Raw genomic sequence first — 25261 nt, 5'->3', positions numbered from 1 at the left:
TTATTTCGATCCTACTGTATGCCAATGTATGGATCTCAGCTGTGGTGTAAATATTTTTCGTACAGTATCAATCGTCTACGTGTAGCGTATAATAACAGCTATAGAATTACATTTCATCTTCCGAGACGTATAAGTATAAGCTCTGTGATGGTAACTAACAAAATTACGACGTTTCATGCTCTCCTTCGTAAAAGTATATATAAATTTACTGATCGCTGCTTTAACACATCGAATACGTGGATTCAGCATTTGATGAATTCCGAGTGTTATCATCAATCTGCTTTCTTCCAGCATCGTGATCGTGCTCTCCAGCCTGAAACTTGTGCTTAATATTTGTGTAGTACCGATAGCTGCTAGGCCTACTCGATTTCTGTGTGGTGTTGTATTTCGTTTTCTTTGTGTGTTTGTATCCTATGGACCAATTCTACTTGTGTCTGAAACAAAATCCAAATAAATAAATAAATAAAATAGATGAATTAGTTGAAAGAATCAGTTGCATCTACATAGCCTACCTAAAGCAACTGGAGGTCTGGCAGTTGATGAAGCCATGCGGGGACAACTGAATCTTACAACCAATACAAAAAAAGAAAAATCAAAAACACGAGCATTTAAGAATAAACGTACGGTGAGCTTATTCGTCTTAGTGACGAATAAGCTCACCGTAATTGACCTCAATCGTCTTAGGCTCAAGTGACTTAGGCTAAGTGACCTAGAATAAGTGACCTCAATCGTCTTAGGCTACTGTGTGATGTGCAGTCTAACCGTAGAAAGAGCCCAACACCTGCTCTCCTGGGCCACATTAAAACGGGCTTTTGCCTGAGGATGGGTTTCTTTTATGTCCGGTTTTCTTTCTCCATCCTATTATTATTATTATGACTGCTCATCCACATCAATATTGGAACTGGCAAATTCAATCCACAACACTTTTCATTAGGCTGTCATTCATTACTACATGTGTGCTTCTCTCTGTTTTTGTTTTATTTTTTGCTATTTGTTTTTTGGGTTTTGTGGCCGTGCTAACTACTGATATATAGCCTACTACATAATTTTTCATTCAGGCACGTTTTAAACTTTTCAAGGTTTTGCCACCTTTTCCCGTTCGTTAACGTGCTGGTAGGTTTATATCGATTTTTGTAGTTAGTATCTTTTTCGTCCCGGACGCGTTAATGACGAAAAATAAAATGATTGATTGATTGATTATTATACAAAAAAACTATGTACACTGTACAATGTACATGAGTGTACAGTGCTTCGTTTTTAAATAAAATGTAATTAACTAACAACAGAGCTGCATAACCGTTACGGCGTAGAGCAAAATTGTTTAACAACCTACACAGCCCTGCACGTTGTAGCCTACTTTATTAACCAAAACCATTCTGAGCGGAAGTGCCGGTTCAGTGGTTTTGAGAAAACTCACTTGTCGCATCTGGCAGCCCTAATAGGAGAAGAGAATACTCAGAAGTCAGAATAAAGATTGTCTGATAAAACTTTCGTTGAATAAATAAAAGGTTGGCTTTCCAATTATGCAAACCTGTTATGACTCCCGGCTAAGCTGGTTGTTGAAACACACCGCTCACCTCTACCCAGGGTGCAATAAATTGGGTGGGCGTAGTTGCTGAGAGAAAGGAACTAGCCACCCTACTCTCCTTACTGCCGAAGGCTTAGTACAATGAGAACCTTATCTTCTCATACCCAATACTTGAATCAAGTATGGGACTCACCTTTATACACTCGGTATATAATTCTTTCTACCTTGATATTATTATTGTTTACAACAATCTGAGTGTGTCATCCTGTCTGATTTAGAGCTAAAGTTTAACTGACAGCTTTATGGATAATTCTGAATCGTCAAAAAGTTCAAAAGTTGAACCACCACAATGGTGGAAAAAATTAAAAGAAACCAATTTAACAAGCCCAGATGAGGAAGAAGATAATAACCTCATGCACACATGGCAAGGTAAGAAAATACAGATTTTTATGGTTAGTGCCTGTGCCTTGACATAAAACAAGTCACACCATAAAACAAATATACCAGAAATCATAAAGAAAGAGTAACTGTATGATATTGTACCAGTAACAAACTTACAGAGTTGTATTCTTGTGAAGTACCGGTACCTGTATGGGCTGCATTTTGACAAGCCGTTTGTTCATGCTATTTACCGTACAATGTATTTGCAGCAAAATCATAACCATTAACCTTATATTTTATATACTGTATTTACTAGGGAAAGCAGAAGGATTTAATCTTCCAAAGTTTGGTTGGAGAATTGCCTTAAGTCACAAGTTCAAAGAACATCCAAAGGCATGGTCATTCCCGCCTTTGTCACAAATTCCTTCTGTTATTGGTCTTGGAGTGAGGTATATTTTAAAACTTTTATTTTGTTTCATTAATATATTTCCAAGATGTAAATTGAAACAGACAATTACTGGCATAAAACATTCTGACGTAGGATGTAGGTGCATGTTTAGTTGTTTTACGACAACATGATTGAGTATTTGATCATCTTAAACATGTTAGTCATTGTCTAATTTAACTTTCTGAGGAAGTCAGTTGTGTCTGATTGACAAAAAGTCTACTTGAAATACCTTGTGGTAATTTTTTTTAGTTTGGTTCAGCTTATTTTACACAAGAAAAGCATAGCATATTTTTGACTTAACATCTCATAACATGTCATTCAATTTTTAGCATATAAAATAATGTATGCTTACTTACACACCATTATGCAATTGTACTATGATCACTCCTGAAACGTATCATCCGCTTATTTCTCTACACAGTTTTTTTTATGTTGCCCTGTGTTATTCCATTGTTAATGTATTATGTAAAGTGCTGGTATTGTGCTATATATTATACCCGTATGGGTCTGCTACAATTCGGTGAGTCCGATTCGGTGAGTCCTATTCGGTCAGTCCGATTTGGTGAGTTCCTAACCTCTAACACCTAACCCTAAAACGGCAATGATAATTAGGCTACGGTACCCGATAATTAAAAAAAAAAATTGAAATAATCCCCTGTTAAGGGATCGGACTCACCGAATCGGACTCACCGGAACAGGCCATTCCGATATTATATATGTGTTAATGTTTTAATTTTGGGTCTTTTGTTTAAATGTTTGAGCGGCAGCTGACTTTGGTGACCTTTTGGTCTTTCGCTGCCATCCTTGTTGTGTGAATTACTTGTGTTTTTGCTTTTTGTGTCTTTCTTTTTCGCCAACAAAAAATAAACTGAACTGAACAATTGATTGAAATATGTGATATTATTGATTAGTCATTAACGTTTTTTGTGTCATTCCCAAATCACTCCTATGTTTTAGTATATATGTAAAATGAAAATATTCGAAGCATCTGTGGTTGGGCACATCAGCAATTGAACACTTTTTCATCATGTCATTTCTCCATAAGATACTAATTCGCCAATTTTAAGCAATTTGATATTTTTCAGTAATTCAGTTCAACAATCGATATGATTTCAGAAGACCTCTTTGAAAAATCATACTGCTTACTGTTTGTTTACATGAACTTATATCAACAGGAATACTGTACATACACTGTGTATTTTATTACTTGTCATTGACTATAACCAACGCCACCTAGAGGTAAAAGGCCAGTTCATGAGAAAAGGCAAAATCTGTGATGTCATCACATTGAGTGACAGTGTCAGCGATAACAGCATTCTTTAAATTAAACTAAAATTATCAATTGTATTGATTGATTTGGCAATGTTGTAGTCTAAAACAATGTCAGGAAGATTTTTGAAAGCGTCACAATCACAACCTTTTCTATTTTTGTGTTGCCAAATTTGCCAAAGAAACCGGTTCCATAAGTTTTCATTTGTTTCTTTCAAAATATTCTTTGCACTGTTCTTTCTACAGTAGTGGCAAATCGTAAAGCTTGTCCGTTTTAAATTAATATTTTGCTACGTTTACAGATATTTACAGTACTACAAGCAGCTTCACCATAAAAGTAAACGTCCCTGCATGGACTTTTTCAACCAAACACCTTTGCATCAAATTTACGGTTAGTAACTGATTGAGTTTCGATTTAAGCAGCATGATCATTACTTCACAATGTAGATTTTAACGACTTGTTTTAGCCTGATGCTGCGGCTTCGCTGCGGTATTTGTGGTAATATCGAATTGTACCAGCCCTCGGAACACAGTTCCCCAGCCATGCACCACGACGAACGGTGCCGAAGTCAGCGAGTCTTTCCCCAATGCGGCTCTCCTGTTTGACTTGAGGCCGCTGTCTGCTGAGCATGCGTGCCGCCAGGCATCATCGCTGTGAAATTTTGTTGAATCAGTTGACCAATAAACCAGGTGACGCAGCTCTTACTTTTGGGCACGGCCGTCGACCCTTGGATTCCGTCCACCCATGAGAATGGCCTCCCCGAAGCGTATTGCGTCGCCCTTTCTGGCAACGACTGCAAACTCAAAGTCGACGAAGCACTGTTGTTGATGATCAAAGACCGAACCCCCATCTGAGCCAAGGCGTTCCTCCAGACAGGAGTGTAGTGGGCGGATCATGCCGTCCATGCAGCCCTCCCTGCGGTACACGACATCTGGGCGAAACCCTTTTGGGCGTGACCATGTGGGCGACGGTAGCGGAAGTTTAGCCATTTGGAACGGTGGTGACCTAAATAATTTATCTAGTTGCTTTGCGGCGTCACGGTTTATTGTGAAGCATAAGAAAAACCCCTCAGAAAAGAGGCAAACGAAGACCTCACAAGAGGAATGGCCAAAAAGTGATTGACGTTAGCTATGAACGCTCCCTAACCGTTATCGAAACTTGTCAGTCGCAATACCGATGCTGATGGTGCATTCTGTTGAAACATTTTTTGGTATAAGCGACAGGCAGCAGAATCATCCGGCAACCACTGCGATGTTCTAATTCCGTGTGAGTTCAAGTCTTAAAATGTAATGCCGTAATGGCAGTCAGTCACAGAATGTGTTCTGTAAATTGCTGATGGGCCTACGCAGCGTCTAGACTAGAGCATTAGGATTAAATATATCAGTTGACGTTCAGTGGGCATAAGTCATAATTTTAATGTGGGCACTTAAAATAAAATCATTTATATACTGCAGTAATAGCTACTGATTTGCGTGTGGTTAGTACCATAGGCGCCGACTTTTATTTTTGCACGGGGTGGCGGATAGCACAATATGGCAACCTATAAACTTTCAAACTGCATGTTTTTGTTTGATTTTTACTAAGCGTGTTTCGTAGATGCAATTGTCTTTTCACACCTGATTTGTAGCTCGATAATTTACAAAGCAACTTTAAAACAAAGCACAGGAGGTATGTCGTGAATTTTATTGTTACGTTTCTGCTCTACACTTTACATTTGGCAAAAGTATTTTTGCGAACAGCAGCTCTGTCAATCCAACTGTTAATCAACTGGTCAAGTTGTAACCGTGAAGCTTCAGCTTGATAAACATTTAAAATTAGGACGTGGTTCAATCGCTGTTGCGTCATGGTAGATGGCAAGCAGGTTTTTATACACCTGAGTGCACTAAACGATCGCTCCGCCTAGCAGGTGGTGGAAGGCAACGATAATCTTCCACCTCCCTGATCGTGCTAACGCTTTTTGCAGTGGCACACTTTCGTTTCGTTCAGGCGTTTGGTCACTTTCATGCTGGCTGAAATCCTGACTAGACGCAACAAAAAATGACTCAATGGAGGGCTGCAATTTTGAACGCATTTTCGGTGGCATCTTAAGCTGAATAAAACTGGAATGTCGGCGAAAACTTTTACTGAACAACTTTTCGTAATTTTTTCTATGATGTAACGAGCAACTCCTAAGTCAGACCAATAAATTCCCGCCTCACAGTTTGTCACGCATTGACACGCAATCTTACTGCATGAAGTAGATAACAAAGTAGAAATTAAAGCATGAAGTAGGTGACAGTATACTCCAATTGAAATCGGAAAATAATTCAAAATGCAAAATCTTTAGTAGTTGAAAAAGGTTGCTTTTATTATTGGAAATTGACAGGGGGTGTAGCTTTCTTCGAATAGAATCATGTAAACGTGTAAATTTGCAGAACGAAACGTTAAAAGTTCTGCTATTTTACTAAGTGCACTTTTTAAATAAAACTCAAAAAGTTTCAAAAATTGCATTTTTTTAATGAAATTTGAAAATAGATATTTATTTATTTATTTAGGGGGTGGAGCTATCAATCATCGAGATAATTTTATTTCCAAGTATTTTATAGCTGTCATAATTTATAGCGATATTTTGAGCAGTTTAAAAATTTTCAAAAAAGATTTTTGAGAGAGGCAATGGAAAGATCGTATTTTATTGATTAATAAATCCCATTGTAAACCTAACAAATGTAACAATGACTTATATATGACAAGTAACAAATAAAACGATTGCAACAACAAGGAAAAAACTCGTAGCCATGTGTTGCGTATGGTAATCTTCACGTAGCTTGCTTGATGTTACGCTAGTATCATGCTTGTGACAAAAACAATCATTTTCTTCGCAATACTTTATTGGTTCACCACTTGCTTTACGTTGACTTGAAGTGAAAACCAATGATAAAAAAAAAGATTTAAACGTCCGTTCAAATTACATTTATTTGCAGTAAGTAATGTAACCTAAACGGGGTGGCTGCCACCCCGCCACAGCGGTTACGGGGTGGCGTGGCCACTCTGTAACCCCGTAAGTCGGCGCCAGTGGTTAGTACAACAAGCTGTTTCCTCTGCTAATGAACGTCAACTGATATTTTTTAATTCGAATGCTCTAGAAGTCTAGACGCTGCATAGGCGCATTAGCAATTTACAGAACACATTGTGACTAACAGTCATTACATTTTAAGACTTGAAGTCACACGGAATCAGAACATCGCAGTGGTTGCCGGATGATTCTGCTGCCTGTCGCTTATACCAAAAAATGTTTCAACGGAATGCACCATCAGCATCGGTATTGCGACTGACAAGTTTCGATAACGGTTAGGGAGCGTTCATAGCTAACGTCAACCACTTTTTGGCCATTCCTCTTGTGAGGTCTTCGTTTGCCTCTTTTCTGAGGTTTTTTTCTTAAGCTTCATGATAAACCGTGACGCCGCAAAGCAACTAGATAAATTAGGTCACCACTGTTCTGAATGGCTAAACTTTCGCTACCGTCACCCACTTTGGCCATCGCCCACATGGTCTCGCCCAAAAGGGTTTCGCCCAGATGTCATGTACCGTCCTCCCTGCACTTCCCGCATATGATCTTGCAAACACCGCTCCTTGTGGACACATGCCGTCGCTCCGCAGTGGGCAGCCCGCAGCCGACAAGACTCGGGTTGAGTTTGCAGTCGTTACCACTCGCAGAATCAGGCTAAAACAGGTCGTTAAAATCTACATTGTGAGGTAAGGTACGGTTAGTATTTGGAACCATTGAAATTGTATTTTTGTTACTATTTTTAAGCATCCTTTCCACACTTTGCATCATCATGATCAAGCATTTACTGATTTTGACAGTTGTCAAAAGATAGCTTTTTCCTTGAACACTAATTTTGATCGTTGTCTCTGATATCTAATTTCGTGTATTTCTCAACGTATTTGTAGTGTTTTTCTCGTTCTTGATACTTTTAGATGTTCAGAATATTTTGTTTGAATTTTTGTCAGGGATGTAGGATTCTGGTTTTAGCCTACCAGTTTGTTCTGAAAGTGTTTTAAGTTAATCTGCATTCTTTATTACGTTTAAATTTATTGTTATTTGTAACCAGCTTATATTTTTTTACTTCATTTTAACGTCACCACATGTAAAATAAGCAGCTTTTTCTGGCAAGTGTTGTATTAAAATTAAACTTGGTTATCAGGGGTCCCATTGGGAGGTATAGGAGGTGGCACAATAAACCGTGGATGGAATGGAAGCTTTTGCAAGTGGCAATTGAAACCTGGAGTGTACACTTATGATTGTCCGTTGGCTGATCAGGTTCGTTACTGACGTAGAAAAGACATTACTTTATAAAAAGGCAAACAAAATGCCAAAACTGTCACTTATTGTTTGACGTTTCTTAGTGCTGTGCTTGAAGTGCCCACTTCTACACATAGGGAATGAAATTAGCCAATTGCCTCTGGTTTGAATGACTACCTATTCTTTTCTTTTTGCATATATAATATTAATATACCCAGTACCCAGACTTATCGCGCAACTCTGTAAGAAGTTGACTGTGAAACTTCAGCGAGGTTTGCAATTTTTTGTATTTGCCATTGAGACGTTTGGCGGTTTTTCTTTTGAAATTGTTTGCCAATTGCTTAACTCACACCTAACCGTAGAAACTATGTTGTAACAGCAGTTGGTTTAATCAATTGCAAAACGTTTTGCGTAATCATCAACACGTTATGTGACCGAGTTGTACGATTAAACATTGTCGGATCGACTTCCACCGAAAGTACATGCCTGTATCTTGGCAACATACTTAGTTACAAGCTTGTATATATGCATTGCATATGACGAATGTCTTCTTTGCCTTCCCTACCCTCTTAAACATAATTTTTACATAATACATATTACATAAGCTTGGGCATTACAAAAACATTACCTTCATAATTTGTTACTCAGATAGCAAATCAGTCGTTTTTTACATTGATTCAACGTCTGCAGGTGTTGAACCAATGTAAAAACGAATGAATTGCTGTCTGGGTAACACTTTAACATGTTTTTCCTTCCAGTTCATTGTTTGCATTCGTCGACACGATAGAACTGTTTTCCAACAAGTATTGAGCACAAGATCACCTTCTGGTGAACCTCTGCATGCATGGAACTGGCGCTACTGCAGCTCATACGCCTACTATCATGGCTTGTACCCGCGTGCGTGGACAGTCTACGACTTGCAGGGACAAGGTGTTGTGCTGACGTGCAGACAAGTATCTCCAGTGTTTCCTCACAATTACAAGGTAAGGTTACTATGAGGTTTGCTGCAGTGATAGCGTTGATTATTCAATCTAAATACTCTTGAGGTTGTTTTTTTTTTTTAAACCTCTCATACGAAAGAAGAAGAATACTCTTGAGCATTCAATCCAGATCTTTTGTGATTTCTTGGTTAGTATTTCTGAAATTGATGTTGCAAGTGCTAAAAGCTCTTTAAGAATTAGTATTGATTTGAGGCAACAGTTTACTAGCGTATGTGCATGATAAGTAATTTTGTACTTGTGCTTTCGTTGTCCAACATGCTCTAGAAACATTTTTGCTCATGGGTCATATGATTACGAGTTTTGCTCTTAAACAGGCGTAACATGTTTCTTTCGCTGGTAAGCAATGTTTTTTTAACGTTATCGTTTAGTTCATCTTCATAACGAAGTTCTCATTAATTATTAAACATCTCACAAGCGAGTGGCTCCACCTCACAAGGAAAGAACGTCTGATACATTTTCAAGCCATTCGTGCTTGAACTTTGCCCAGCGAAAGGACAGTGTTTGTCAGTTTCTAATCTGAAATTGAAGGTCGCCGCTTGGAAACAAACGTTTGAAACAAAGCTTCAAAACCCTTGCACGGTTCAAAAAGTATTTTCCACCTTACTAAAATCACACATACGACTTCATATCTAGATAGCAAAAGTCGTCTTGTTACACAGATTCAATGACATTGGACCAACATAAAAATACTGTTTTTTGCTATTTGGATAGCTACCTGTCGCGACAAAGTATATACTTTGTACAACGTACACCGATTCTAACGTTAGTTTCTTTATGCTTGTCTCATGCAACGCGTTTCCTCATTCGTCAGGATACTAGCATACCTGCTGGAGTGTTTGTTTGGACAATTGAAAACAACAGAAATGACGATGCTGAAGTGACAATCACCATGTCTATGGAGAACGGAACAGGTACAATACGCGTTGATAGGTATTTTGTGTCGAAGCATGCTACAGTTTTCATTTCAAACCATGTAAATTCGAAACGAAGGCAACATGACAGAAATGCGTGATCTATCTGTATCTCAGACAGTAAAATCCACCACTTCCATTAAAAATGTAAAAATGACGGATTTTGCTGTCTGGGATAATGAGCACAGCTCAAAAACCTGAAACAAAACCAAAGGTTCAGAAAGCAGTTGATTTAAAAACAAGTGCAGAATCTCAAGATCAAGCTTACATTCAACAAATCGAATGCTCACCACTTTCCTCCATTTCTAGTTTGCAACTTAGTGCTACTTTTTCCTGCACCAAAGTTGTTCTTTTTGCGTTGATTCAACGTCTGAACTTAACGTGAAAAAGGATTATTTTGCTGGCTCGATTCCAACGCAATACAATACTTTTTCGCTCAATTTCTGCGGTTTGTAAATGGACCTGAACCAAGTTTACTGGTCTCATAGAAGTCATATCACTTAAATGTTTGTGTTGTTTTGTAAATGTGTTTTTGTGTTACCACTTAAATGTCTTTTCCCACACAACAAAATCCGTCATTGGGTTTTGCTGTCAAGGTAAGTAAATACTTTTGTCAAAATCAGGAGTTTGCAGTCTTTTTATCACAAGGGCCAGTTAGGAAAATGCAATGCTTACTTGAAGCCGCACTTCAAATATACACTGATTAGTATTTTCATCTTTTACTAGAAAACACTGTAACTACAAGCGGATATAACATATCATTGCAAATATAAATATACAACTTGCAAATACAAAAATAAAACAAATGTACACATGTGAACTGTGAATGTCAGCTGAAAGCAAAGGCCACACAAAAGCGCGAATGCCGCCCGCTGTCACATGTTGTTCACCCCTAGTCTAAGTAGATTAGATTTTTGTTATGTACATCAACGATAGAGCTTCGGTAGAGACGAATACGCACAATGTATCATACATTGTACAATAAACGAAACGAATGGCACAACATGCAATGCAGCATGCACTCCCACTACACATACCCACAAATTGAACGTAAATTTTTAGACCTCCCTTCGCATCTTTGACGTAATGTGGGCTGTGGCTTTTAATATAAATGGAAAATTACAAAATCTTTTTCCGTCGTGCATCGCATATGATGTAATGTTCCATTTTGTTTTTGATGTATTTTTTAGTGGTAAATGATGGTATATTCTAATTGCATATGTTAATGTAATCTTTATTTGTTGTGATTGTGGACTGCAGACGCAAAATAAAGATCATTTTACCAGCTAGCAACGTTGTTCCTTTTTACATTGATGTAACGTTTCCAGATATTGAATCAATGTACCGTGAAAGGACTAGTTTGCTAGCTTGGCCTAGTTTTATAATTTTCTAAACTTTAAATCCGTTGATACACTGATGCAAGCTTCACCCCATCGCTCTTTAAACTTGTTGAAATAAACTACATTTTGGAACATTGTAAATTGATCTAAAGCTATTGGCTGTTTTCCATCGTAATTTGTCACTTTTATTTCAAAATTGTGGCCTAGCTTTTGCTGGTAACAATGTATTGTAGAGGTTGAAGTTGTTCATTTTAAAATTCAAATCAGCATCTCTGCGAGGTTACTGTATTGATTTTCAACAGGTAGGAATATTTTTTCAGACGGCAAAATCCGTCAATTTTACATCCAACGTAAAAATGACGGATTTTGCTGTCTGGGTTAATAATGGTTTCATTAAGTTTTATTTTGTCACCAGGCAGCGCGCATGAGCGAAAAACTACTTCTGGTCTTTGGAATAAACACTTTGAATCCAATTCACACCGCTTTCCAGCCAAGGGTGTAGTGATGCACAATACAACGTACAAAGACATGCCTTACACAATGACTGTTGCTGCTTTGGAAAAGGTTTTTATCTTTTAACATAGCAAAACTATAAGCGATTCTGCAAAGTTAGTCAGTTTGTTTAAAAATTGCAGCTTAAAAAATATTGTACTTTGATTTAAGCTAGCTAGCCTATGCATTGGAATTGAACTAATGAAAACTAAGGTTACTTGTGTGAAATCAACTCAACACGGATATAATTTTAGATGAGATGGGTACAGTAATAGCGTACCGTTCATTTGCTATGATTTCATGTTTGGCTCATACAAAACGATGCCGTTTTGCCGATACACTTCTTTGCCAATATGTGACAACGCATGGTATTGTTTTATAGCGTATTTCTTAGAAACAGCTGCCCATTGCCGTTGATTGTACTTGGAATTTTCAAACAGCAAAATCCCAATTTTTTGCTTTGATTTAACGTCTGCAGACGTTGAATCAATGTGAACATAACAGATTTTTCTAGCTGATTTAGGACATACTTCCGTGAGAAAGTGATTCTATACTTCCTTATTTCAGGACGGTACTTCTGTCACCCGATGTACTTCATTCAACCCCACAAAGAATGGCAACGAGGTTTGGAAGCCTCTGATGGCCACCGGAAAGTTGCATTTCGAATTAGGTAGACATACCTTTACATTTACAACTCTTGCCTTGACGTTTTCTCTCTCGTTGTTTCTTGACTCTCGTGCTCATTACATTGATTCAACGTCTGTAGACGTTGATTCAATGTAAAAAAATATATAAAGCTTCTAACTGAGTGCACTTGTGCTACTTGTGTTTATTGAATTGATCACTACTGTACTTATTGCAATTGTTAATGACCACAAATACATTTTAACACATGTTCTAAGTTGCGTTTGATGAATTGCTTTTCTTTTTTTAAAAGATATATGCGTTGTGTACCTGAACGAATATTTTCAGCTGCACTTTCTTAGCACGGATAGAGTTTAAGCTTTAGTTATGCGATGAAGGATGAAAACAAGCGACCATGCAAGTGTTCAAAAAATCTGCCAAACCTCAGCAGTTTCTGTGTTAGTTTTTTTGTTTATTTTTACACAGAAGCCTCGTACTCACCGGTCTGTTTAACTGCCCCGTCTTATACATTTCATTTAAGACGAATCCTTCACGAAAGAATTACTTTTATGTGATTTAAAAGGTCAAGTTTCATGTTGATTTGATGTCTGGTGATGGCGAAATAACTACTACAAAAATGGTGTTGGTTGACACCCAAGTCTTTATTCCAGAAAAAAGTCACCTGACTGCGAAAGGCGAGCGCATGGCCTGTGCCGTAGCGTGCACTTGTTCTGTCAAAGCAAGCTCTTCCAACACTGTGGAGTTTTGCTTGGCCTGGGATATGCCACAGGTAATGTTAGTTATGTAATCCCTTGCGACATAATAAGTTGCTGAGCTTTTAATTTGGTCCTTGCCTTGTAGTCGATCGAAAAAAACGCCTATTTTCAGACACATGACAAATGACATTTCACCAGTCGCATTTAATAGCTTCATTTGTGATACACAAAACAGTTGTCTCTCAGTTATTCTGGCATTAAAAGTTAAAGATGATAAAGGAACGTCGTGCTCTAAATGCGGCGCGTTGTTTTTTCTTAGAAGATTTTTGTAAGTTTCTGTTCTAAACTGTGCAACAAGTAGTTCTCATCAGTCCAAACCCAGACAACAAAATCCGTCGTTTTTACATTGATTCAACGTCTGCAGACGTTGAATCAATGCAAAAATGACGAATTTTGCTGTCTGGAAATGGACATACTTTGTCTAGTGGTTGAAAATGACATCTATAAAACAGATGTTAAAATAACGTTTATTTTTCCATGTTTTCACGTTTTAGATCCACTTCGGAGACAGCCAGCGATACTACAAGCGCCGCTACACTCGTTGGTTTGGCAGCAGTGGTGTAGCTGGTCCTTCACTGGCGGACTATTCTTTAAACAACTTTGAGGAATGGGAAAAAAAGATCGACGAATGGCAATCCCCGATCCTTGACAACAAGTTAGCTTGTTGCAAACTTTTCACAAGTATTTTTAGAAAGAGAAAACTTCATTCAAACAGCCACCGTTTCTGCACATATCGTGTACTCGCGGAAGGTTTATGTTTCGATACTCCTTAAAAGAATCCAAACACCCAACAGGCTTTACCGAACTGCCGAGAAACAAAAGGTGCTTGTGTTTCAAACCTTCCCCGAATATATTGGTAGTCACTTTAACAAAACAACTTTTGTAAGAGTCTGTAAAGCATGAACCAATCATAAGCTGCGTTGTCTGTGGCGTCATTACGTAAATGGAAGTTGGAGGTAGAACAGAGATTAAACACATAGAAAATAGATTAAGTGAGCGTTCCGTCATAGCCATTGTGGCCTAGAGGGTTAGGGCTAGGGAACAAATTTCGATGACGCTGGATCGATTCCCACCCCCTGTCATAACTCTTTCTTGTTCTGTAATTTTCACCATGAACAAAGTTTAAAGCACGGATCAACTGTCTGGCTGAGTGCTAGAAGGGTCATAATTGGACGGTAGCCTGTTAAACATGTTTCGATTGGTTGACTGTGTCATAGGGTCTTACGAAGAATTGCCATGTTAAAGTGGCTACCGGATGTATTTGATCTGCTTTGCAATACTTTAATGTTTAATGTATCCCTTTTAGGGAAATCCCGGCTTGGTATAAATCTGCGCTTTTCAATGAGCTTTATTACGTCACCGACGGAGGGACGGTGTGGTTGGAAAGTGACCACAGTGAAACAACCTCGGTGCTACAAAATGGCCGCAACGCTGGTGGTGAAACTGGCGGAGTGAATTCTCAAAATGGAAAAACAACTGTCCAGGCCAATGGCGTTGCCGAAACTCCGTGAGTATTGCAATTCCAGGTTATTTCAACGTAGTAGAAACCGCAAAGGTTTTTAAGTGTTTGCCAATGTCATCAACATCCCAGATCGCAACTAGCCGCTTTTTTACATTGATTCAAGGTCTGCAGACGTTGAAACAATGACAAAAACAGACACCAATGTAAAAAAAACGACATTAGCTGTCTGCGCAGCTTCTCGTGTCTGTGTGCTCAGCTTCATTAACTTACCACAGGTTGAGTATGGAAGAAGAAATTCGAAATTGCCAGCACATTGTTGAGTTCGGTAGATTCGCCTACCTCGAAGGGCAGGAATACAAGTGAGTAAAATACTGAAATACTAAATCAATATTGGCATGGAATAACTAAGTAGGTGTTTAAACCGCATTTTTGGCCGTGCTTAAAATTTCCAGCTTGCAAAATATCTCTTGTTTTGCATTCATTCAACGTCTATAAGCGTTTAATTGATATAAAAACAAACGTGTTTCATCTTGCGTTATCAGTGTATCAGTTGATATTACCTACGACGGTGTGAAATAAGTACACAACATTTTCTACGCCCTTAATCAGTCAACACGGCGATACTTTTTGTAAACTTGGTTAAAATTTGTTTGCGGTCATACCTAGCAACGTAATGAAGCAATTCCAGGCATGGCTGCACAAAGTATTCGGCTGTGCACTTGTTCGCAAAGAAATGTCAGTTTTTTGTTTGTTTAATGTGCAAATTGCAGTGATACGTTGTTTGTTGTAGGCAAATTTCAACTTATGTGTTGTTCTTAAACTAAGAAATGTTGAATTTATAGCCACTTGCACGACTCGATCTCTTGATAACTTTCATTTGTATGCCAGCGTTTTATAGGACTTTAGAGTATGCACCGAAAGCAATAAAAATCTGTTCCAAAAGTTACTTACAGAAATGTGAGCACTGAGCACAACTTGCTTCAGTGAAACTTACTTTGACACAACATCGTTTCAGGATGTACAACACATACGACGTGCATTTTTATGCTTCCATAGCTCTCGCTCATCTATGGCCTGAACTGGAGATCAGCTTGCAATATGACATTGGTGAGAATGCAAAGCTTTTCTATCAACGTCTTTTAATCGATTTGGTTGAAAAGAAAAATTAATGTTAGCTTGACATTATAATAATTGTCAAACGCTTTTCTTTTTTGCACGTAGGCATATGATGCTTCTTTACAATGTTGGCAACGTTGAATAAACGTAGTTTGTGGTTCTGCTCTGCCTCTATAGCAGTGGTTCTCAACCTTTTTTCTTTCGTGGCCCATTTTCTTTGCACAAAAATTTTTATGGCCCATTAATTGTTTATGCAAGAAAAAAACTGCAGAATAGATTTAAAAAGAAAAAAACATCAGAAAGTGTTCCAAAACAGATGATACCGTGCATCAATGAGATGCGTTCTCCTGAATGTTATTGACCACTTGTAGTTACAGTGGTTCTCAACATTAATGCTGTATTCCTTCTTTGAAAGACACAACTATTGTCAATTTCTCCCCACAATAATTCATAAAAAATACTAAAAACAGATCGGCACGAATTTCGGTGGGCTACCGCTTTCAGTTAGGCTATGACTTGATGGTAATCAGAAGGTGGTCTATTACATCATAAAGTGTTGTAAAAACTCGACGTTGATGTAAAACTATGTGCTCAGTCATATATAAATTAACCATTTCAATAGATTATTTAGATAAAGTTACATTTCTTCCCAATTCCTTTTAACACGATTATTCCTCCCTTTAAGTTATCGATTTCTATTATTTACTTTTAGTTTATCGATATATTACTTACGCAACAGACGGCATTGATTAGGCTACCTACACCTACATTACGCCAACAAAATTATTATTTCAATAATTAGAATGGAAATTACCATTTTACGGCAAATTACAGCAGCCCCATTCATTGTTGCTACGATCAAAACAACTAAACAAAACACACAAGTGTAAAATTAACTTTAGTAACACAATTGAAACAAAATTTTTCACTAACTCTGGCAAATTTTTAATAGGTCTGTAGCCCACCTCAAAATCTTTCCATAGCCCACCGGTTGAGAACCGCTGCTCTATAGTCTAGTGATGAGAACATGGCAGGGATATCTAAAGAAGGGGATACGAAGGCTCAGAGCGATTGCTAATTCTCATGACACTAGAAGGGCGGTAGTTGGTACCGCGTTAAACATGCGGTTCTTTTTTAAATTGCAGAAAGTTTTGTAGTGCAGCTGGTACACTCAGCTACGCAAGACAGTTAGCAAGTGTTATGTAGAACATATTTAAAGAATACTTGTTTGAAAAGACAGTTGAAAGGTTACCAGTTTAGCTGGGTTTTTTTGACAAAACCTTTGCAGTTGGCTAGGTGTAAAGCAAATATACGGGTAGTTGAATTAACAAGTAATTATGAGCGTTCATTGAATATCCATACCTGGTTGTAATAGTGCAAAGCAGGTTGTTATAACAAAGTTTATTAAATTACTATATGTGCCAATTGTCATTTTACCATAAACAGAGATTATTTAAGATAAGTAGAAGCCCTTCTATTGTCAGACGTAATAAAAGCCTTCGTATCACCTTCTCTAGATATCCCTGAAACATGGGTCCAACGTTCCGAAGGACCTCGGTTCGACACCCAGAGGCCGCAGTTTTTTGTGTTAGCAGGACACCTTGCTAAATGTTTAAAAATGGATTTCGTAGTCTTAGCGAATCAGATATTTTACATTGGTTCAACATCACCAGACGTTGCGTCAAGGTCAATGTAAATGGTTTCAAAACAAAAAGTTTCTGTTTCAGCTGCCAGCATTTTGCATTCGAACCTTGAACAGAAAAAGTATCTGATGGACGGAGTCTGGGCACCGGCGAAGACGCCCAATTGCGTTCCCCATGACGTCGGATGTCCAGGTAAGATTTAGTGTGAACAATCACCTTTGTGTTGAAACCAAATTGCAAGCTCAGTATTATTTTGCGACCAACTTAATCACAAATTGTTGATTTGAACCGTTAACAGCCCATGCCCGTTCAACAGCATTTCAGTCACATTTTCTACTCTTAGAAAACGCTTCAATCGCTTTCTCAGCCCGAGGATAAATTTTTCCCCTAATAAGATTCTCCGAAATTTTAACCAAAGCGTACATATGTGCTTGCGGTGAAATCGTTCTGGCTATGTAGATTTTTTAGTGTAGCAAGATTTAACAGCTATAGACACGTATCTCTCACACCTATGTGGTGGGTGAAACGCATTGCTCGCTCTTCTATAGTGAACATTCAGTCATGTATTTTTTTTTAGTCATTTAGCCATGTATTGACGCCAGGTAGATCGCTTCTTCTGCAAATCTTTCGTTATTTTCTCCTTCAACTACAACATGAATCTGTGAGGTTTTAGCTTCATTAGGATGTGCGTATAAACTGATTTCTAAAATTGAAATCTTGCAGACGACGAACCGTGGCTCACAGTGAACGCGTATTTTGTTCACGACACCGCGGAGTGGCGGGATTTGAATCCGAAGTTTGTCTTGCAAGTATTTCGCGACTATTACATTACCAAAAACAGAAGGTTCCTTGAAACCGCTTGGCCAATCCTCAAGGTGGGTTGCAGACGACATCGCTTCTATTGACTCTGATGCTCAATGAAATCCTACCACGTTTTTATCGTTTTAATTCAAAAACAGGATAATTGATTTCCCTAAAAGCACCTACCAGCTAGCAGATCAAGCCTTTTTTTTTACATTGGCAGACGTTAAATCAATTTAAAAAAAACTTATTTACTGACCAGGCACCATAACACATTCTAAAATTGTCTTGTCGTCCTAGAACAGTTACAACAACACTCGCTTGTGCATTTTCCTTGTAGAAATAAGAGGAATGATTCATTCTTTCATTTGTCAACGTCCTTTGAAGTAACATTAACGCAAAACGTATTAATCCAATCTCAAACTGCTCGTTCTCATTCAACAGATTGTCATGGAGCACAGTATGAAGCACGACAAGGATGGTGATGGAATGATCGAAAATAGTGGAGCAGCCGACCAAACCTTCGATGGTTGGTGTGTGGAGGGACCTAGGTGAGTGACATTGGCGTAACCATCAAGAATTCCAAACTATCGTTTTCTCTCAGTAAGCATCCCGACCAGCAAATTAGTCATATTTTTTAGACTGATTCAACGTCTGCACACATTGAATCAGTGTAAAAATATGACATTTGCTTACTGGGATTATCCCGACTTATCAAAGTCAGTCTTTTTACACTGCTTCAATATCTGCAGACGTAAAAGTCAGTGATTTGGTTAGACGGTGCATGACTTTGAAATGTTTGCTATGTTATTTCGCTTAATGCAACCGTAACATGTTTGCATGAAGTGTTGTTGTACTGTTCACTTGCGTATATGACTATACGTGCACTCATGAATGTTATCATAGGTTTGTGAGCAACACTGGTAAATATGCGCCGTTTCTAAGCTATGTAGGTCGAATATCACTGTGGCCAACTTGTGAAAACTCTTCTAATAAATACCAACCAAGCTTTTTTCTTTGCAAAAGGCGTTTTTCGCTTTCCACCTTCCATAGGGCAAATGTTGTCTGAGACAGTAAACTGCTTTCATCAATTAAATGCTTTGGAAAATTTATTGTACGCTCAAAAAGGTAATTTTTTTACAATTTTTTATCTTGTGTTGGTGATTTATGAATGAGCTGTCGCAGTCGCGTATACCTGTCACGACGTTCAATTTGTTAAACGTGTAAAGTGGCTTCGTAAATAAAAACACAGTTTTTGGTGCATCAAATAACTGTAAGTCTGTTTTTAGCGGACTTCATCACCAGCTATGCTATTTTCTTTTTGTATTTTCTTCATTTAACTTTTTGATCTGGCTTTCCATCAACTGTCCTGAAACTAAACAATAAACAACCATGTCTCATATCAAGGAAGAAGAAGATTAACATTGATTAATCGTTTGAACATGTCAAAAGATCAAATGTTTTTCCGTATTGCTTTCAGTGCATACTGTGGAGGGTTGTACCTAGCTGCTCTGAGGTTCATGGTGGAAGCAGCTGATATCCTCGGGAAAGAGGAGGAGAAAATTAAATACTCGGACATCCTCCAGCGTGGCACCGCATCGTACAACGAAAAACTTTGGAACGGTAAGAACGGGTCTTTCTTGTTATTTCGCAATTATGGACAGATATTTCATATTTCAGTTTGTTTTTTCTGTTTTGTTTTGTATTCGCACTCGTGAACATGTGTTTACTTTACACTTTACAATCTATAATTTTATGTGAAGAATTTTTTGCAAAGCAGCGTTTCGTCAATTTGTATTTTGTCTTACAAGCTTTATAATATTTTTGTTCAGGCAAATATTACGACTACGACAGCAGCCGACACGCCAGACGAAGCAGCGTTATGGCTGACCAGTGTGCTGGTCAGTGGTTCTTGTTTGATGCTGGCATTGATGACGTAAGTCCCTCTGGCGCCAGCACATGCTCTATAACAGCGTTGCGAGACGTCGAGCTTGTTCCCAAATGAAACTAAGTTGACTGGCGCAGAATAAACAGCAGACTACCCCAGACACCAAATCAACCGTTTTCTTCATTGGTTCAACGTCTGCAGTCGTTGAGTCATGTAAAAAAACGGTTGATTTGCTGTCTGGGACAGTGTCGTTTTTTGTGTTGCTGTTCTTCATGCTGCCAATCACCCTGAGTCACTATTGTAATCAGCGAATTAGCAGCGAAACTGTTTCAGTATTTTGACTTATATTATATTGACGTATATCAGGCGCGGAAGCATACTGTAGCCATTAAGTCTGTTTTATGGTTTCGTTTGACGTTTAAGTCAATGTTTGTGATGAGAGAATCCAACTTTTTGTGTTATTTTAAACTCCAGTACGGCCTTGAAGTAAAACACATTGGGCACTTTCTGATTAAATTTTAAACTTAAAATTACTTCCTATTTAGGTTTTACCGCAAGAAAATGTCATGTCGGCATTGAAAACAGTTTTTGAGCTAAACGTTCAAAAATACAACGGAGGAAGACACGGGGCAGTCAATGGCATGAGGCCGACGGGCGTGGTCGATGGTTGCAGTGTTCAGTCCGTTGAGGTCTGGACCGGCGTGACGTATGCCTTGGCTGCAACAATGATTCATAAGGTGAGGTGACGAGGCCAATAGAAACATTTTTTATTAATGATGCACTTTTCCTCCACAAGATTTTTCAGCTTGATTCAGCGTTTCTTGAAAGCATCTATCATTAGCAAACGCTCAAATAAGGTAAATGACACAGTGTGGTTCACATTGATCCATATCACTTCTTTCATAACGTGATGATGCTTTGTCATTGAGTATAAACTTAATCCACAGACTTGTTTCTACTTATTCAAACTTATGTCGATCAGACATCGCGTTGTCAAAAACTTACGCTTGAAAAAAAAATTTTGTTCTGCAGGGTTTATTAAAGGAAGGTTTCCGGACCGCTAGCGGCATCTACCGGACGTGTTGGCAGCGATATGGAATGTCTTACCAGACACCAGAGGCGTTCAATAAGAACCGAACGTACCGATCTTTAGCATATATGCGTCCCCTCAGCATATGGGGTATGCAGCACGCACTTGAGAAGTTGGAAAAGAACGAAAATGAGAAAACAGATTGAGAAGCAAAACCGAAAAAATACGGGACTGGCACTATTCCGTGATCGACACTCGTCGTCAAATTAACTTCTAAATGTCATGACAAATAATTTTTCCTTGTAGACAATAGTAACACTCCACAAAGTGTAAGTAATAAGTATGTTGTGCATGTACATGAACGTGTAGCTTTATCTTTGAAAGCACTGAACTTTCCCTACCATGACTTTAACTCTCTGGCTGTGCAAATCTGTCACGTTGCAGCACAAACCTTCTGCCAAGCTAGCAAAACCCGTCGTTTTTATATTGATTCAACATCTGCAGACGGAAAGTTATTGTGAAAGATCACTTGCACTTGCGGCCCGTACGTGGCAGCACGCGTAGCATCCCTCTGTGCAAACTCTTCTCTTTTTACATTGATTTGACATAGGCAAACATAGTAGCAATGTGAAAGGACAGATTCTACTACTGAGGTTTTATCAATGTGCATTCTTCTTTTTTAACTTCGCATTTCAATTGCTTGCCGTAGTCCAATTGGCTGCTTTAGTTCAATTTTTACGTTCATGCAGCGTTCAATCGACAAAGAAACGATGCATTTGGTTTCTTTGTGACGAATCGCTTGGTGTGCTGGTAGCATGAAATACGTTTTGATATTTTAGAAACGTTTTATTTGCTGTTGTTAACTTAGGAACAGAGCAGTGTTAGTATTGCCGGCGTTCCACAACGCGTTTTAGCAATATTTTTGTCATTCACGCTTGTGTAGTCACTTCTAAAAATCTCTCATTCGTTAACTTTCGGCTGAAAAAACATCAATTTTCTGGTATCTTGCATTATTCACCAACCTGAACTTGATAGGTTGCTATGCACGATATAGAATCTATATAATCAAAATAACTCCTTTTCTGTTGCAGTTAGCGTTTCATATTGTATTGACAACAAATAGGAAATCGTCCCTTCCGGTCATTTTGGCGCAAGTTTCAACTCTCTGGCTCTTACCATATTCGTGATAAGGCCAGAATAGCAAAAGTCCGCTAGCTGGCACTTCAAGATGACGTCATAATGAAAAAAATAACGTCATTTTTGAAATCAGTGACAAAAATCCCGTCAGAATTTGACCCGAACCTAATTTTCCTGAAAAGTCGCCTAAAAGTGGGACACCCTAATATAGATTCATACATTCGTTCTCCAAGTATCAGTTGCAAAAATAAAAGAAACAATATTCAAGTCTTGGAAAACTGTTGAGATATATTGAGAAACTTTAGCTTACTCTTCATGTTCACAATCTTAATGGAAGGATGTTGTTTTCTTTTCTTGATGCAGAATCAGTCAGTCTGCTTATGAGACGCACTACATCGTCTGAGTTGCTCATGCTGTGAGTTCATATTTACATCTATTCACTTTATTTTGCATTTTATTGACACAAAACGTAATTTCGATCACTCACTGGAATTGAGCGGCGTGTGTTATCCAGCGACGCAGCACCAGCAGTTGCTGTGGTACGACTTCTGCCAACATACCAATCCTCTAGCTGACGACTATTTTCTTTGTTTATCGGTTTTGGGCAACTTTTGTAAGCTGGCCATGTCATTAAGAATTTTACATGCAGCACAAACAAGTAGTAATCATAATCTACTGCTGCATAGTTTCTTGCCTTCTTTCAAAGTGGCTACGGTATACTGATGATATCTAACTAGGACGAAGCACTCTGTAGCCTACTCGGTCCCTTAGTTACTTTGTTGACAATAATCGATTGGGCAATCATGGGTGTGACAATTTAGTTGACACGAAACCGTTTTTTCACCAAGGCAGGCATTGCATGGTGGACCGATGTGCTGTGCAACTGGTGTTCTTCACTTAGGCGATATTTTATATGTGGAATTGATTACAATTCCATCACTTATTGTTTAGACTAAAATGTACATAGCTTCATTCTCTCTTGTTTCGATCACTGTTCATATTGTTTATGACAGGGGTGGGCAACCATTTTAACACAAGGGCCTGTTTTACAGATTCATATTCTCAACTTTTTTTTTTAAATTGTTACAAATGCATGCGGACATAAAATATCATTGCAAATATATTCAGACGTGGATGTGCAAATATAAGTTAGGTAGAAGAACGTGGCATGTTGATTCGTTTAAATAAGAAATTAAACAGCAAATGTTTTAACAATGTAAACACTTTTGTAATCTTGTTTGGGAGAAAAACTGTTGAAAGAAGAGAAAAAGCTGAATAGGACAAATGTGGCCCGTGAGCCGCATATTGCCCACCCTTGGTTTATAGCTTTTATGTAGTACCGTATATATGTTTCATCACCTCTGCTGCAGCATTCGAAATGCACATGATGAAGCTTGAGAAATTACTTGGACTACATTTAAGCCCATTGCTATTGCATCAATCCTTGTCTAGGTTGATACATTCCAGATTTTGTGTTGATGGTTAAACGCTTTTAATTGTTGAATAATCGTAAATAATTGCCGAACAAACTAGTAATTGTAATCGATTACATTGTTGTTGTAACTGCTCCATGCAAGGGTTCCGTACCTTGCTCCACAATCATTTCCTTTTGCAATGTTTTGCTTACATGGGCTTCAAAAATAATGAAACAAACATGTTCATTGCACTCCACCGTGCGTGCGCCATTTCGAACTCCCTTCGGTTACGATCATACTTCACTGTACAATTACGTTGCAACTTTCCATACAGGAAAATCCATCATTTTTACAATGATTCATCATCTGCTGACGTTGAATCAATGTAAAAAAGATGGATTTTGTTGTCTGAGTTTGTGCTTTCTAGTTTAATGATAGTTTTGCATGAAAAAACACAGATTTTTTTGCTGGGTTATTGTATATTTATAATATATTTAGTCTCTGGCCATTCTTTTTTGATAATTACACCCCCTGATTCAGCGTAAACACTTCTCTTCGATATTACTTTCCTTTTTATTCACTGCCACCTTGGCAGGGCGATCATCTGGTTGGTTTTGCATCGAAGTCTTGTTTAGGTGATTGTAAATTATTTGTTTTGTCATTTCACTTTTTTGTTTATTTATGACTTCATAGAAATAAGAGCAGAGGGGCGATTGGAGCAACCCCCGCCCCCCCAAAAAAAAGCATAGGAAAATAACTTTATTGGTGGTGCATTTGCATGGTCTGATTATCGTAGACCTACACATCGCCCCCCTTTCCCCCTAAAACTACTTTCTGGATCCGTCCCTGGATAGGAGAGGGTTTGTGATCAGTATATAATCACCCCGTTCTGCATCACCACCTCGCTCCACACAGTGGTACTGTAACAGGTATATAGGCTACCGCTGGTTAAATGCTTTCCTTTGCGGTGGCGATCGTTCACATGTTCTTGCATACCCGGCTAGCAAAATCGGTTCTTTTTGCATTGATTTAACGTCTGCAGACGTTGAATTAATGTAAAAAAATCTAATTTCGCTTGCTGAATGTGTTCATTGAGGTGGGTTTTTAAACATCGTCTGTTACTTTCTACTGATTTGCATGTAATATCCGTGTAATATCTACAGTTGACGGTTTTGGTGCATCCCAGACCACAAAATCCATCATTTTTACATTGATTCAACGTCTGCAGACGTTGAATCAATGTAAAAATGGCGAATTTTGCTGTCTGGAATCATTGTAGATGGGCGGCTATAGTATTTAGCCCAAAATCATTGCACTTTTCACATGTGTGTCATCTGATACGATTCAGCAAAATGTTTCACGTTTAATGTACTGGTGGTAATGATGACGTCATTTGAGGCTTCAGTGCGCTGAAGCTGCGCTGGCTTGCCATCCATCAGTCAATCCTTAGTGTTGGTGCTTGGTTTGTATATGATTTTCAGTGACTTTTTTATCATATTTTCACATTTTGTTTATAACGGTTTTTCATTGGAAAGTGAAAAAGTTTCAGAGATTTTCCATAACCCTTTATTAGATGTACTTTTACCATTTTATATGGATATTGCACAGCAAAAATAACTTGTAGAAACAGATTGTGGTGTTTCTGTATTGTGCTATTTAACCAAGCAAACGAAAACAGTGAATAATTTTGCTGAATAAAAACTTTCTTGTATGAAT

The 25261-nt window shown here is 38.2% G+C and overlaps 1 protein-coding gene across 1 annotated transcript; it reads left to right on the top strand.

Annotated features, from left to right (window-relative positions):
* Positions 1-1828: 1828 nt before the first annotated feature.
* Positions 1829-25261, top strand: LOC145775269 (non-lysosomal glucosylceramidase-like). Its single transcript, XM_082586527.1, has 20 exons — positions 1829-1957; positions 2226-2358; positions 3929-4017; positions 7812-7927; positions 8668-8892; positions 9722-9821; positions 11577-11725; positions 12221-12323; positions 12949-13067; positions 13548-13708; positions 14360-14560; positions 14791-14874; positions 15531-15622; positions 17359-17466; positions 17998-18149; positions 18520-18626; positions 19556-19698; positions 19908-20011; positions 20509-20700; positions 20996-25261. The coding sequence occupies exons 1-20, from the start codon at positions 1831-1833 to the stop codon at positions 21197-21199; spliced, it is 2709 nt and encodes a 902-aa protein (XP_082442653.1). The 5' UTR covers positions 1829-1830; the 3' UTR covers positions 21200-25261.

Source organism: Aplidium turbinatum, chromosome 8 (genome assembly GCF_918807975.1).
Source record: "Aplidium turbinatum chromosome 8, kaAplTurb1.1, whole genome shotgun sequence".
NCBI lineage: Eukaryota > Metazoa > Chordata > Ascidiacea > Aplousobranchia > Polyclinidae > Aplidium > Aplidium turbinatum.
Note: the sequence above shows the minus strand (reverse complement) of the source record. Positions and strands in the feature narration are given on the sequence as shown.